The 16,790-nt window shown below is 32.6% G+C and overlaps 1 protein-coding gene across 1 annotated transcript; it reads left to right on the plus strand.

Annotated features, from left to right (window-relative positions):
• Positions 1 to 4,394: 4,394 nt before the first annotated feature.
• LOC107901884 (cullin-4) lies at positions 4,395 to 11,992 on the plus strand. Its single transcript, XM_016828050.2, has 17 exons — positions 4,395 to 4,961; positions 6,069 to 6,184; positions 6,283 to 6,629; positions 7,467 to 7,647; positions 7,847 to 7,969; positions 8,053 to 8,340; positions 8,474 to 8,599; positions 8,737 to 8,838; positions 9,035 to 9,088; positions 9,935 to 10,041; positions 10,159 to 10,219; positions 10,310 to 10,441; positions 10,558 to 10,695; positions 10,795 to 10,875; positions 11,055 to 11,135; positions 11,250 to 11,330; positions 11,602 to 11,992. Exons 1-17 carry the CDS (start codon positions 4,727 to 4,729, stop codon positions 11,713 to 11,715), a joined length of 2,367 nt encoding a protein of 788 aa, XP_016683539.2. The 5' UTR covers positions 4,395 to 4,726; the 3' UTR covers positions 11,716 to 11,992.
• The last annotated feature ends 4,798 nt before the right edge of the window (positions 11,993 to 16,790 follow it).

Consider the following 16,790-nt stretch of genomic DNA (forward strand, 5'->3'; position numbering starts at 1 on the left):
ACAAACAACCCCCATATAAGGCCTTTTATTCATATCTTACTATTTATATGCTTTTTAACATCCTTATTCTTTCAAAATCCTAACATGCAGAGTTACCAGACTTACTAAGAGGTTGAAACATCTACTGATTACCCCAAAAATCACAGCTTCCAATTAACAAAGAAGTAGAGAATATTTAATCTTATGAAAAACTAAAGCGTAAAATGGAAAAAAGAAAACCATCCTTATGTCCCCTTCTTATTATATATATATAGCCAGTACCTCTTATTGGATCTTGACAAGTGTCAAATGCATAAAGAAATTGTCCCTTGAATGTCCTACAAAAATCAAAGAAAATATAAAAGAAAATCCGATATCGATGTTATTTGACCAGGCAATCCATTTAGTTGACTCCCAACCAATCACGTTACAAAATCCATCTTGCACCTCATTCGAGCAAACCGGTGAACCATACCTCTTAAAGATATTTTAGTCCCTTATAGCTTTAACATATACTTAGTAGGCGCGTCATGCTTAACCAAAACTCTAAGGTGTACTATTCCCTTGTTGTATTCTTTCTTCAATTGAAGAATACTACGAGAATAAATCCTTAGATACTTCTACGACATATACTTTAACCCAAACTTTAGTTCACCAGAAGCCTGTAACTTGGCAGACCATACTACTATAGAAATAGCTTTACATCTATACGGCTTCTTCTCAGACTCGCCAAATTTGGGGTGTGACAATCCAATCCACAATCCTTGCCTCTGCAATGTTAGTTTGTTTCCAACATTACTTATTTTTGGCATGTACTTAATAGGTTAGGTTTTATGGTAGTTGAATGATGTTATAATCAAAATTTATAAATTATATTCTAGTAGTATATATATTTATATGGTTAATATGCATATATATACGTGTATGCAAATTATAATCCTCGTTATTTGATAAATGTGTGAGACAGGTAATGGTGTTTTAATTGAAATGTTTATATGACCATAATAGATGGTGGAATTGTTGTATGTTACGGGGTGTATATATATAAATGAAACTTAGATTCATTTTCTTTTCTTTGTTTAAAAGAAATGTATATTTGTTTGATTTTATCATGCACATTGTATATTTTAATTGTGACTTGATCGTGGTTGCTCCGACAACGAATGTGACACATTGTAGTTCAGACCCAACGATTGAGTCGAGTATCAAGTGTTACAACATAGACTCATGGAATATTTTAACCTTTATACTACAAAACATTTATTATTAATATATTCATAATTGTAATAAATATTTATTATTAAAATATAAATATTGAATATTTTTCAATAATACATGAAGAATATTATTTCAAATTATTATTTTTAAAATTTATTATTAAAATAAAATTAAAATATTAAATAAATTATTAAAATAATGAATTATATTAATAATTTATTATATGATTAGATATAGATAATTAAATATGTATGTTTAATAATATTAAAAATTAATATTTTATTTCAATATTTATTAAATTTAAATATTTTTAAAAATAAAAATAAAAATTTATTATTAATATAATAATATTAAGCTTGACTTAAGTTAATTTTTATATAAAAATAAAATCACCCATAAAGAAGCTCTTTTTTGGAAAATAACTTGCGCTTTTAAAACATGTAAGTCATTTTACACGAAAAAGGGCTTATCTTCCATTGATCTGTAAGTCATTTTTCGTTAACCAAGTTGTTTTCCATGAAACAAACATAGGAAAATGTATAAAACATTTTTCGGAAGCCAATTTCAATGAAACAAATGGAGCTTAAGTTTCATTACTCAACATATGGATGTGTTTGTTTCCATGCCCATACGTCGATCAGATGGCTTGATAGTTTCTATGTTTCTTGAAGCATCCAAAGCCCAGTAACTCAGTTGGGACCATGTTTGTGTTCTTTTGTTTATAAATTCCTAATGACATGTCCCTAGGTTAAATTATGGTTAATATGCTATTTTGCCTATTTTGGTGCACTTGATTATATTTAGGCTTTATAAGGGTCTTATTATTAAGTTTTGAATCTTGATCATGTTGAATGTAATATGTTCATAGGTATATAACCTTTGATATGTTTATGTTTCGATATAATGCATTGAATAGTATGAATTCATGTGTTAGATGTGTTTAGGGAGGTAAATTTGATGAATGATGAATAGGTATCATGTTGGTATAAGTTAGAATGTGTTGGTTACCTTTTGAATGACTTAGGAAGCGTTTTATAGGTAAAAAGACCATTTGGTCTCGAGACATGTTGAGCATGTCTTGAGACATACATTACCATGTCTTGAGATAAGTGATCCTTTATCTCAAGATAAGTAAACATCGAAGTAAGAGGTCTGAAACCGGGGGAGTTATGTTTTGAGACCAGTCTCGAGATGTAAGAGGGTAATTCTCAAAACATGAGTTCATTGTCTTAAGACATCATAACTTCAAAGCAAGATTCCACCCACGGATTTTTCAAGTTTGGTACTCCACCTTTCATAGCCAACATCATATCCCTCGATCTACTCGCTTCTTTGGCCCTCCCACGAGTCTCCATCGGGACACTATGATCTTTAGCTTTTTTTCCCCATCTCTATAGTGCCTAAATAAACTGTGACTTTGATATTAACAATCACGAGGCTAGAACTTTAGTTTGACAAACTGCGCGACCTTAGGTGATTAGTTTTTTTCAAATCTGCCTAAGTTAGCCCAACTCTTTAAAGGTAAGAATTCTCAAAAAAATTCTCTAAGAATCAAAATTCGTGGAAGCAAACACTAAAGCAAAAAAGCTATGAACAAACGAAAAATGGCACAAGAAAGCAACGCACACAAGGTGTTTGAGTAAATGCTCTCAAAAGTATTCAATTACTCTGAATATAGTACATGTGATTGATTACAAATGAGGGGGAAGACCTCTATTTATGGTTGAGCTCCTCCAAGTCCAACGGTATCATTTAAATTACATCAACAACCAAGATTAATGCTTATCTACAAGATGAAAGTGTTCAGAGATTTAAACACTATACAATCTTACCCCTTAGGATTACAAATTGGGGGCCAACCTTTTAAGGGTTACTCATATAATGACCAAACCTTTCAAAATGCTCATATAAGGGTCTAACCTTTACAAAAATACTCAATTGAAAGCCAAACCTTTCAAAGTGCTCAAATAAGGGCCAAAAGTTTTTGAAAGTGCTCAAATAAAAGCCAAACTTTTTTGAAAGTACTCAAATAAGGGCTTCTCATATTTCGTATATCAGATCTCAAATTATGTTTTTATTTTTTTATTTTCAAGCAATATTTGATTCAACTATCATGTATTTTATTCTAAATACATTATAATTCACCTAATTCTTACTCAAATTGGACTGAAGTGCATGAAAAATCCTTATTTTAACATTTTTATAAATGTTAGACTTTTATATGAGCATTTCGAAAGGTTTGACCTTTACGTGAGCAACCTCTAAAAGGTTGAAACCTAATTTGAGCATTTAACCTTTATAATTATCACAATTTTTTTTTTCTATATTTCATGCTTAGAGTTCTATTCAAGTAGTAACTCTATTTTAAAATTAGTACAATTTTTAATTAATAATTGTAATTTAAATTGTAATTATTTTTAAATATGTAATTATCATAATTTCTATTAAATTATAATTGTTTTTAAATGTGAATTTAGTAATATGGTGGAAAATAAAGGCTATTACTGTTAGTTTAAAAGTTTTTCTAAACTCGTGCCTTTATATATATTATAATTATAGATATAGATTTGTGCCATAATATAATGAGAAAATATATTTTGATACTTGAACTTGGCTTTATGGTTCAATTTGGTACCTAAACATTTTTTTTGTCCAATTAGATGTTTGAACTTGGCTTTAATGTCCAATTTGGTACTTAAAGTTTTTCTTTTATATAATTAGATACCTAAACTTGAGTTTTTGGTTCAAATTGGTACTTAAATATGACTTTTTGATCCAAATCAGTAGTTACGGTAAATGACTTATTTGAGTCAATTTAAACAATGAAGCCAAATTTAGGTGGTAATTTGAACTAGAAAGCCAAGTTTAGATGCTTAATTGCATTAGAAAAAAACTTTAAGTACCAAATTAAATCTTAAGACCAAATTTAGGTATCTAATTGGATAAAAAAAGTTTAGATTCTTTAAGTACAATTAACAAAATATATTTTTACCTAATATAATTTTATTTAAACTAATCAAAACCATTAAGCTGGAAAAAGAATTGCAGGTTGTACTTAGTAGGTGTTAATTGGAAGAGACAGCCACAATAAATCCCGAATATTTAGAATTAAAAAAAAAAAGGAACAATATTAAGCCTGCACCACCAAACCATCAAAACTTAAAAAAAAAAAAAAGAAGAAAAAGCAGACCTGTTTCTTTCGCTTAAAAGAAAAATAAATAAAACCTACAAAAGAAAAAAAGAAAAAGAAAACCATTTTTTATTATAATCTTTCTCTCTCTTTCTCTCTCACTCACAAATTTTTATCTTTTGCTGCTTTGCTGTGCTGCCTTCTCAAATCTTCCTTCTTTTTCCTGTGTGTATAAGGCATTATTAAGGCAACATTATCCCAAATCAAAAGGAAGCGAAGGAGCTGAAGATTTTACAATGCTCTGTTGATCACTTTCATGTCTCTCCCCCCACCAAACGCTCTATAACCAACGTCACTGCTTCTTCTTCTTCTTCTTCCTCGCCTCATTTCCAACCTCCAATGAAGAAAGCCAAGTCCCAAGCCGTTGCTTGCTCCCTCGACCCAAACAGAAACGGCCTCCATCACCACCATAACAACCAAGACGATAACAACGTCCTTTTTGACCCTTCATCTATGCCCCTCCACGATGATTCCAAGTCCGCCGATGCTCGTACTCCCGCCGCCGCTAATTTGTCTCGCAAAAAGGCTACCCCTCCTCAACCTGCCAAAAAGCTTGTCATCAAACTCCTTAAAGGTTGGGTTCTTTTTTCTTGATTTCTCTCTTCTTTTTTTCTTTTTTGTGAAATTTATTTTCTGGGTCATTTGTAAAGTTGCCCTATTTAGTTGATTTGAGAGTTTGGTCTTAGAATTTTAGTGACTTTGTTTGTTGGGTCGCTTTTGGAATGAAAAATTAGGGATTATAGGAGGTGAATTTAGAAATTAGGACCTTGCTACGGGTTAAATCATTTTATTGTTTTTTGTCTTACTGAGATCTATTCGTAGGCTAGTGCTTTCAATCCTATCCTAGCTTCTACCTAATGTTTCATAGAGGTCTATTAGCTGATCATCAGAACTGTTCATTTTTTCCAGTGTAATGCGGTCACGATTTCAACCATTTGCTAAGATTTTACCCTTTATTTATTATAATTTGAAATTGACATCGATTTTTGGGAGGCAAGATTATTCATGTTAAACTAGGTCAGGGTCCTGCTTGATTTGTTAGTTTAAAGGGTTTTGTTAAATGAGTGCCTTTAGGATAGTTTCATCATTTTCAGTGCTTTTGATGAAATATGTTACTATATATATTAACCTCAAAGAGTGCCATCAGGTCACTGGTTAGCAAAATCCTTGTTACATTTTATGTTTTTTTACCTTTGAGATGCGGGACTACTACTTATGTAGCTCTACTTGAAAGCTTTGAGCGATCTTTACTTCCTTTTTGGATGGTTTTTCAGTTTGGCCTTCTCTGTTAATTTATCAAGGGAACATGTTGGGTGAATGTGGTTTGGAGCTATCCTCTGAAACCCCTGAGCTTTTTGAAAAGTTCATTACTGTCCCCTTTTAGACTATTTTCTGTAAGCATCTATGATGCATACTTGCATAAGTATAACCAGTTCTTCCTAAACAACTGAAAATGGATTTTATTTAGCTGGTGACTATTATTAGTAAGTTTATTTGAGAGGAAGTGTAATGAGGATTGAAGTTTGTTTTATATTTTCAAATCAAATTACATCCGATTCTATGTGGTTTATGTGTACTAATTGTAGGAAACTAGAAGGGCATTGCTTACAAGAAAGCTATTTAGGACCATATTCAGGAAGGTTTCTGATACAACTTTAACTTCTTGTCTTGGTTTTTTCAGCAAAACCAACATTGCCTACAAATTTTGAGGTGGAGACATGGGCAAAGCTGAAGTCAGCCATTACTGCCATATTTTTGAAGCGACCAGATTCTTGTGACTTAGAGAAGCTTTACCAGGCAAGTCTCACATATTCTTCTTTTCTCTATTTTGATTATTATAGCCATTTGCAATGTTAGCAATATTGCCTCTTGATAATTGAACATGCTCTCTTCAGGCTGTCAATGATCTGTGCCTGCACAAGATGGGGGGAAGCCTTTATCAACGCATTGAAAAAGAGTGTGAAGAACATATATCTACAGCACTAAGATCTTTGGTTGGGCAAAGCCCAGATTTGGTTGTTTTCTTATCTCTTGTTGAGAAATGTTGGCAAGATCTTTGTGATCAAATGTTAATGATTCGTAGTATAGCCTTGTATCTAGACAGAACATATGTTAAACAAACCCCGAATGTACGTTCATTGTGGGACATGGGCTTGCAGCTCTTCCGTAAACATCTTTCCATGGCTCCTGAAGTTGAGCACAAAACTGTCACGGGTCTTTTGAGAATGATTGAGGGTGAGAGGTAATTCTAATGAATTTTAATTTAAAATATACAGCTCCTTTATCGTAGTCCCTTTTTTCATGTTCAAAGTCTCAACCTAACCTATGCCAAAGATGCATGATAGTTATAGATGGATGTTGTAACAAATTGGGTATCATTAGGTGTTGCAAAACTTAAGGATGAACCATCCATCTTTTGGTGTCTTGGGTGAAAACGAATATTAATTTGAAAATAAATACCCCATTGGTTGCTATTGTACTGGCAGATGAAAGTGTACTAGATAAACTAATGCTATGTTCAACTTGTTTTAAATGTCTTCAAACCAAATTGATATCAGGCTGTATTTTCTGCACAAGAATTAGTGGTGGTAAAAGTTGAAAAAGTCAACCTGCAACATGTTGAGTATCAGTCAAGTTGAATTAACTCATAAGTTGTTTTAATGTCCTTATTCCCTTCTTTGGTTTACTTCTATGGTTTTACCAGCCTATGCCATAAGATTCTAGTTACCTGGAAAAGGCTAGAAAGAGGTGGTAACATATTTCTATTGTGGAAAAAAGTCTCTTGAAGGGCTGGTTAGAATGTCTGATCAATTGAACTGTAGCTTACTGTCAATCATTTTCTTTGTAGCTCATTTTAATCATCTTTAGATACAATTATTTTGTGAAAAATCCAGAAATTGTTGGGGAATTCATTATCATGTTGCTTTATTGCTTTTAAATCTCATACATCTTCCCTTGTTATTTTGAGTTAGCTACCTAAGTTTGTGAATGATGTCAGATGCTCAATTCTGATGTTCCCGTGTTTATTGAATATGCATCTTGGAACCCACCCACTGCTTTTCTGTTTTTGATCATGCAGGTTAGGTGAAGTGGTTGATAGGACTCTCCTTAACCATCTTTTGAAGATGTTTACTGCTTTAGGTATTTACTCTGAAAGCTTTGAGAAGCCATTCCTGGAGTGCACATCTGAGTTTTATGCAGCCGAAGGAATGAAATACATGCAGCAATCTGATGTTCCAGATTACCTGAAGCATGTAGAGGTGCTTTTCATATTTTATGTTTGCAATTAGCAGTGACTGGTGCTGTGGTGCTCTGTATTTTGAATTGTACATATTTTATCCTTCTAATAACAATGTTAATATATCATATTATTCCATTTTTGTGTGGAATATGCATGTTTATCCCTCTTAAGAATTATGGTAAATTTATGTTTGTGATATATTGGGTGTATTCTTGCAGATGAGGTTGCATGAAGAACATGAAAGATGTGTACTCTACCTGGATGCTCTTACAAGAAAGCCACTTATAGCAACAGCAGAAAAGCAACTGCTTGAACGGCATATACCTGCTATTCTTGATAAGGTGTGACTGCGATTCACTGAACTTTGAATACCTGCTTGTAATTGCATAATTTTAATAATTTTATATATTTCTAATTTCCACAGGGATTTGTGATGCTGATGGATGGGCGTCGTCTTGAGGACCTTCAGAGAATGTACTCACTGTTTTCAAGGGTCAATGCCCTTGAATCACTCCGGCAGGCAATAAGTTCATATATTCGGAGAACTGGGCATGTCATTGTCATGGATGAAGAGAAAGACAAGGACATGGTGCCTTCCTTGTTAGAATTCAAAGCTTCGCTTGATTCAATATGGGAAGAAAGCTTTTCCAAGAATGAGGCATTTGGCAACACCATCAAGGATTCCTTTGAGCATCTAATTAATCTTCGTCAGGTTGCCATCTTTTGTCCTTTATATTGGGAGATCATTTTATTTTAAACTGCATTCTTGTTAAGTAATATTCCTCATTTTAGATTACCATATTTTCAAAACAACTGATGGTTCAACATTGTGCCATATTTAATAGAACCGACCTGCTGAGCTGATTGCAAAGTTCCTGGATGAAAAGCTCCGTGCTGGTAATAAGGGTACTTCGGAAGAGGAATTAGAGGGTACACTGGATAAAGCTTTGGTTTTATTTAGGTTCATCCAGGTAGAGTTCATGTTTTCCCAATAAGAAATGTTATATTTAGGTTTGTGTCAAATAAAAGTATTCTTTTTGTGTATTTCTTTTTCTATCGTCTACAAATTAATGCTAGAGATTTGAATGATGTTTTGGTGGTAATCAAGGGCAAGGATGTCTTTGAAGCATTTTATAAGAAAGATCTTGCAAAAAGGCTGCTTCTAGGAAAGAGTGCTTCTATTGACGCAGAGAAATCTATGATTACTAAGGTCAGTATAGTCTTTTTTGAATCAAATGTGTTAAACGGTGTTATCCCACATTTGTAAGTATTAGATTTCCTGTGGCCTTGAATTAAAGTTGGAGCTCCTCCACCTATTACCAATTGGTTTTAGGTTGAACTCTAACAAAATGGTATTTTTTTCCGTCTAAAGATTGCATTGAATTGTTACATTTATGATGCTGCAGCTGAAGACTGAGTGTGGCAGTCAATTTACAAACAAACTTGAAGGAATGTTCAAGGTCTGCCACTATATCTATTTATATAAACTTTTCCTAGAAATGTTTTCAATATGTGTTGCCATTGGAATTTCTAATCATGGATAGACTGAACTCGTGCCTTCTGGGTTCTGTAAGCATGGGCAATCCAGTAACTCCAATAATCGCTTTTTACTCCTTTGGTAGTGGTATTAACTCCAAATCGTTGTTCCTCACGACTAGAGTTTAATTAATTAACCCTGCAATTAGTATGTAATAATATATATCAAATTAATTGTTCGTTGAGGATAGAATATGCAAATAATTATTGAAGTAATAGAATCATGTGAGGAGAAGAAAAGGATTGCAAGAGAATTAATCTTTTATATCTTGGATTACCTACTTGGCTATTGGTCAAGGTCGGTTCAACAATCTGCAAAATGTTTGGACTTTGTCTAATACTTATTTCTATGTGACTGGATTCTATTGCAACTTGCACTTGAATTCCAGTTTGAGGAAACTAGTGATATGAGATAAATTTGATTGTGATATTAATGCAATCGTTGCCACAGATTAGAACTATGGGCCTTTTCTTTTTAACGAGAGCTATGGACTTGTGGTTGTAATTAAATCACCTCATGTTCTTGGATTGATCTTTCTGTTTGTGGTTTCATCTCAAAGAGTTCTTGCTCTTTCTGGAAATTATCTATGGAACATGACGTGGGAGGATGAATTTGGAGGATTCTTTCATTTTAAATGTCTGTTATCAGTTTTCAGGCAGAATTCTTTCTCTTCTGTATGGATATACATGCCTGTTTTCTTTGAAGCGTTATATAAATTGCAAAGTGAACCTTAATTGTATTGAATGTGAATTTTGTGATTTTTATACAGGATATTGAACTATCAAAGGAAATAAATGAATCATTCAAGCAGTCATCCCAGGCCAGAACAAAGCTTCCATCTGGAATTGAGATGAGCGTTCATGTCTTGACAACTGGGTAAATCTTATTTCATTGTTATTTGAATTAAACCATAAATGCATGATTAATTAATTTCTTGTCGAGGTATTTTACTTTGTTGGTATTTAATTCTATTTTGGTTGTTGGGCGGTGCAGGTACTGGCCGACATATCCACCCATGGGTGTTAGGCTTCCTCATGAACTTAATGTCTATCAGGTTTGCTTTGGTCTTTGGGATGAAATTTCAACTGTTAGACACCTTTTAAAAAGGTTAATTGTAACACTTTTTGAGAATTTGGTGTAACAGGACATCTTTAAGGAGTTCTACTTGAGTAAGTACAGTGGGAGGCGCCTAATGTGGCAAAATTCATTAGGTCATTGTGTCTTGAAAGCTGATTTTCCAAAAGGTAAAAAGGAGCTGGCAGTTTCCTTATTCCAGGTTTGACTCTTGCTGTCTCAGTGACCATTATTCTATCACTATGTTCTCTTTTCGAATTTTCTCTAGAAGCAGACAAGTTCTAACATTTTTCTGGGTTTTCTCCATTTTCCCTCTAGACTGTAGTTCTGATGTTGTTCAACGATGCCCAAAAGCTTAGCTTTCAAGACATTAAGGACTCTACTGGCATAGAGGACAAGGAATTGAGAAGGACCTTGCAGTCCCTTGCATGTGGGAAAGTAAGAGTCCTACAAAAGGTATGCCCATTTACCATGCCTTTTGTGCTGGTTAGTTGGTATGATATTTGTTTTCCTTCATTTCATTTTCTTTATCCCTTTTCTGAATGTGTGCCGCAGTTTCCAAAAGGGAGGGATGTAGAAGATAATGACTCCTTCATTTTCAATGATGGATTTACTGCTCCTCTCTATCGTATAAAGGTATATTTATTTGCAATTCCAAGATTCCGGCTGGTAAATACTTTTTTGAAAGATCAAACTGAATTCCTGTCATGCTTATTCCTATGCCATTCTGCTGAATTCCCATAGAGAAGGTTTTTGATGAATTTGCTTCACTGACATGATATGGCATCAAGTTGACCTTTCCTTTTGCAATTCAGGTAAATGCTATCCAGATGAAAGAAACAGTGGAGGAGAACACAAGCACTACTGAAAGAGTATTTCAAGACCGTCAATATCAGGTTCAGCTGTCACTTCCTTTTTATCCATCAATCAAAAATGTAAAATAAGAGAACAGAAGGCTATCTCATGTTCAGCTTAACCAAACATACGGATTGTTGCTTGATTTACTGCAGGTTGATGCTGCTATTGTTCGGATAATGAAGACCAGGAAGGTGTTGAGTCACACTCTTCTGATAACTGAACTCTTCCAACAGGTAAGCATTTTCTTATCTTTTTCATTCTAACAAAACATATCTCTAGAGAGTTCCGAGTAACATCTTGTCACAATCGTAGCCAAAAATAAATGAAAGTGGAAGTTGGTTTTTATCAGAGAGTTATCATGCATTCATGCCGGTAACAACTCTTCTGTACCCTTGGCAATTGATGATCTCCAGACAAAGGGGATCAAACATCAAAGGGGATAATGTGTTTTTAAGTTACATTTGAACGTACTTGTATTGAGAATAAGTTTCTTTTATTGAACAGCTCAAGTTTCCCATAAAACCGGCTGATTTGAAGAAAAGGATCGAATCTCTCATTGACAGGGAGTACCTGGAGCGGGACAAGAACAACCCACAAATATACAATTACTTGGCATAGCCTTGTTATTTTATTTTATTCTTTTCATCCTTTTGTTTCCTTTGATGATAGATATCTCCTGGTAAATGACACGGGAAGCTTTGGATAAGTCTTATCCAAGAGGCTGGAGCTGAAATCCCCTGTCAGATCCATGTACAGTAGCTTGTAGTATTTATTTTGTTGCGATCGTTACTGTAATTGTAAAGCATATTAGCATCTGTTTTGATACTTTTTTTTAACAGACTTGACAGACCATACGAGACTACAGGCACTCGAATTAAGATGCTGCATTTTTGGATGTTTTTGTGGTTTCCCTTTGATTTTCCTGTAACTAGTAAAAAGCAGGAGGGTTTTGGCTGCCCGTGTCAATTCGAACTTGAATCGGTAACGATTCGAGTCTGAGAAAACTTGAGCCTGTAATAGAGCTGAGCTCGAGAAACCCGAGCTTGTAATAGATCTGAGCCCAAGATCAATCTGGCTTGAGTTAGATATAAATTCGATATTAACATAATTTTATGTTACTAAAAATAAAAAAAAAATATTTATTTTTTTTGAAAATATATTAAAATTTTATTAATAGAAGTGATTAACAATAAATTTTTCATGTTAAACTATAAAGTGAAATAAATTTTTAAAATCATTAATTTAATATAAAATATTTTTAATACTATAATTATATATGTATAATAAATATATAAAATTAATAATTATTAAATACTTTAAAACTAATATTTAATGATAATATAATAATATAGTATGTAATTATTACCGAAATTGATTAACTTGATTTTAAATTGATACGCTACATGATATTATAATGTTTAATCATCGATGGATATATATAAACTATAAATATATTATATGATATGATATAACATAGCATTATATGATATAGGAGTATCTTTTAAATGTATGAAAATAGTGACTTAGATTATATTTCAATTAGTATAATAAAATAATAATAATATACAATAAGTAACATATAATATAGTACTATCATGTATAACTATTATTACAACATGAATTATAATTAGAGTTGTCCATGCATTGGGTTGGGCTCAGGTCGGGCCCTAACAAAATTTTAGGCCTACTTGATTGGCCTGGATCTTGCTCGGCTCAAAAAATGTGCCTAAATTTTTTCCCAAGTCTAGCCTAGATAAAAATGCTAAATCTCGGGCCCAACCAACTCGTATTAATTTCTTAATTTTTACTTTTATATAAATTTTAAAAATATATATAAAACACCAAATACACTAAAAATATTAAAATAAATGTTTCCCAACAAATTGAAAATAAATTAAAAAAAATATTTATACTTGAATAACATTAAGATAAGTGCAACTTAACAAGCAAATATTTCTAAAATAGTAGCAAGACTAACAATATAACAAATGTTATACTATATCCTAACAATAACAACAAAATAATAGTAACATAATAGTGAACTGGTAGCATAATCGTGGCAAAAAGTGAGAAAACAACAAAACATGGAAAAAAAAACAACAAAACAACAAGGTTTTTTTATTGCAAAATCGAGCCTGATCGAGCCGAGATTGGGACAAAAAAGGCCTTACCCGAGGCCCAACCCATTTTTTAAACGGGTCTTATTTTTTCTCAAGCCCATTTTTCGGGCCTATATTTTTGCCCGAACCCTCCTTGATGTCCACTAAACTAACTAATAAATCGACTAAGACAAGTGCACCTATCAATTAATAGTATAGTTATGGTGAGTGTCACATCCTAAAAATCGGATTAGTAAAAATTGGGTTTAATGAACCAATAGTGCTCACGACCAAATTTTTATTTAGATAATCATTTTCTCATTTGATAATAAATAAATATCAATTATAGTGATTGAGTAGTGGTGGAGCTGTCCTTGATGACTTGAGTTTAAATCCCTTCCCTCTCATTAATTTTTATTTAGTACAAATTTGTTTTAAACCCTTAACAAAGGTCATCCCCTGTTTTTAAATATTTTCTGTTAAAATAATCATAAGGAGTAATGTGGTTAAGTGGTTAAGTGCTTAGCTAATTTCTTAAAGGTCCTATGTTTAATTCCCTACATTCCTAAATTTTTATTTATTTTTTTAACAACTTTAGCTAGTGTGAACATTCATTGTCGTCCAACCTATTCCCCATGCACGAGGAAAAATTCTTTCCTTGTGTGTGAGTCAACCTTCCCTCATTAAGCTCCTTTTCACTCACATGATCCCCTTTTTGCTCATTTTCCCCCTCAACATGCCTATTTTCTTCACCCTTACCTTGTGTATCATACATTGAACCTGGACAAGGTGAATGTCACCTTTTGTTGTCCATTTTTTTTGTTTTACTATTCATTTTTGTCACCCCCTCTTTTGCTCCTTCATGTTTTCTCTCCATTTCTTTTGTTTTAGCCATCAACCACCATTTGTATTATTTTCCTCCTCTCCCCCGCCACTCTTTTTCCTTGAACCACCATCATCACCACCTTGCTGCCACTTTTCTCCTCCATTTTCTCCACCGCTGCCCTTAGCGCCGCCCTCCTGCACCGTGACAACCACCTTGCACCAACATTTTTTAATACTCATTTTTTCTTCTCATTTTTCTTCTCTTTTCTCCTCTTTTTTGCAAGCGTCAAAACCCTTTCTCTTTTCTATTGTCCGTCGCCATCCACCGCCGTGAAAACAACAGTAAAATAATAGTGTTTTCCCTTCCTCTCTATAGCGATTTTATTAGTTATCATAGTATGATTATTTATTATTTTCTATTAATTCTTCTTAGTATTGGATATCTTAGATATTGTGGCTATTGCTCCCAAATCTCAGTCATCTTCTCTTCCATATCGATTCCCAATTAGTGAGATCGTAAGTATTTGGAATACTTATTTTATTCAAAACCTCTTAATCCCTATATAATGACCAAATGCCATCTTCCTAACTTGGTGTTTCATGTTTGAAGGATCGATTTCAAGCGTGTAATTTCCTATGATTCAAAGAGTGGAATCATATTGGATTAATGAAGAGTAAGTATTGTCATAGAAGCCAAAGCGTAATTGTTTATCAAAGATTTGTCAGGGGTGTTTTAATGATGGATTATTCGTTTTATGTTTAGATTCGAGATAGATCTAATTAAATCGGGAAGTGCGCATTAGAAAGAGTTTCCACATTGGAATTACTACGATCAAGTGCGAGTTTTAACACTAAAAAAATTAAGTATTTGTTTTATATTGATAAAATATTATTGTTTAAATTATGTTGTTTGATGAGGATACATTATGTATCCATAAAGAGAGATAAACCCATCGCTATGGACTATGTCAAGTAAGTGTTTTCCAAACCGTATATGTTGTGAAAAGCATGTTATGTGATTTTGATGATTATTATTGATTTGAAAAAAAAATGTAAATCTCATTCTCATGTTATGTGATCATATGGCGTATGTGATATTCACATGATTATAAAATGTGAATTTTGGTACCATGCGTACATATGTGATTTGCATGTTAAAAATGTCTATATGATTTTGAGTGATTTTGGCCATATCACATGCATGGGGTGGGATATGTGAAAGGTGGAAGTTATTGGCAGTTTATTTGCGATTTTGGTGGCTTGTCCACGATATTGATTATTGACAGTTTAACTACATTACTGTGACACTGTTCACAGTTGGCGTGTTATTGGATGGACGGGTTCTGGGGAACTCGATTTTGGTGTGTAACAGAGATTGGTAGGACTGTTTTCACAAAATCTGCATCGTTTTACAAAATGTGCATTAACATGATCATGCATAGCATAAGTGTGAAATATTGAGTTATATGAAACTAAAATGATTATTATGATTTTATAACATGTATGTTTATGTGTATGTGATTGCGTTTATGTTAATCTCACACTGAGCTTTATAACTCACCCCTATAGCTTTTTGATGTTACAGATAACCTCGAGGTTAGCATTCGATGACAGCATTTGAAGTAGTTTCTTGGAAGTCTTTTTAAATTAAAGTAATTAAATTTTACTTTGATATTTTGGGTTTGTAATAAGTTTGTGTACGGACTGTGGCATGGGACTTTATTTTGGGGATTTTTTCATTCTAATTTGCATAAATTGCTTGCATGACATTAAGTTTTAAAAACAACATAAATTAGTATTTGATAAGATTTTGCTTGAAATTCGATTTTTAAAATAGAATCTATCAATAACACATTTTTCCGCTGCATTTCTGAAAAATGAGTTTTTAATAAAATTGTACTTAGTTTTCAAAATTATTAATGTCTACAAATGAGTTTTCTAAAGAAATTTGATTTATGAAGTTAATATGTTTTTATTTCCGAAATAATGACGAATAACCAAGTTCTCCAATTTTGAACAAAAAGACAAATGATTTAGAAGTATGATTGAAAATCTGAAATAGTTTTGAATAAATGATTGAATGTTTACAATTGAGATATTATTATTTTTTGATTCTTGAAATTTGCATGGTTTTTATGAAATTAAAATAAACACTTTATTTCATTTGTTTTGAATTGATAAGCCAATAGTCTTAAAACATATTTTTTTTTCAAAATTCTGAAAGTTTATTTTGACCATTTGTTGGACAAATGGTTTTTGGAATGAGATTGAAAATAAAGTTGAACATTCGATTTTACTAGTTTTGAACGAACTATGCAAATGGTTTAAAAAAATACGTTTGAAATCAAGAAAGTTTTTCTGGGCCATTCTAGTGGCCAATATAGCTTTTCAAATTCGGCCATAACTACCAGACCGGGTTTGGGGTGTTATAGTGAGCACAAATATCGTTCCCTTAAGGGTACAATTACTAGTAATTATCGTCTTCCTATTATTTAACCTAATAATTCAAAAGATTGAGTAAAACTAAAATTAACTAAGTTAATTAACGAATGCGTCAAAGAAATAAATACAAAAACAATCAAATATCGACCAAGTGACAAAACAATACCTAGGTAAGAATCCACCTAAACTTCATCTATAATTCTCAATCTAATTCATGCAATTTCTTTTCTTAGTTTCTTTGATTCATAGAAATACTTAATTTATTTTAATATCTCTTTCGAGCATAAGGGCAACTAATTCTAGGTTAATTAATTGGAATTTCTTTCT

This window comes from Gossypium hirsutum, chromosome D06 (genome assembly GCF_007990345.1).
Source record: "Gossypium hirsutum isolate 1008001.06 chromosome D06, Gossypium_hirsutum_v2.1, whole genome shotgun sequence".
NCBI classification, from domain to species: domain Eukaryota; kingdom Viridiplantae; phylum Streptophyta; class Magnoliopsida; order Malvales; family Malvaceae; genus Gossypium; species Gossypium hirsutum.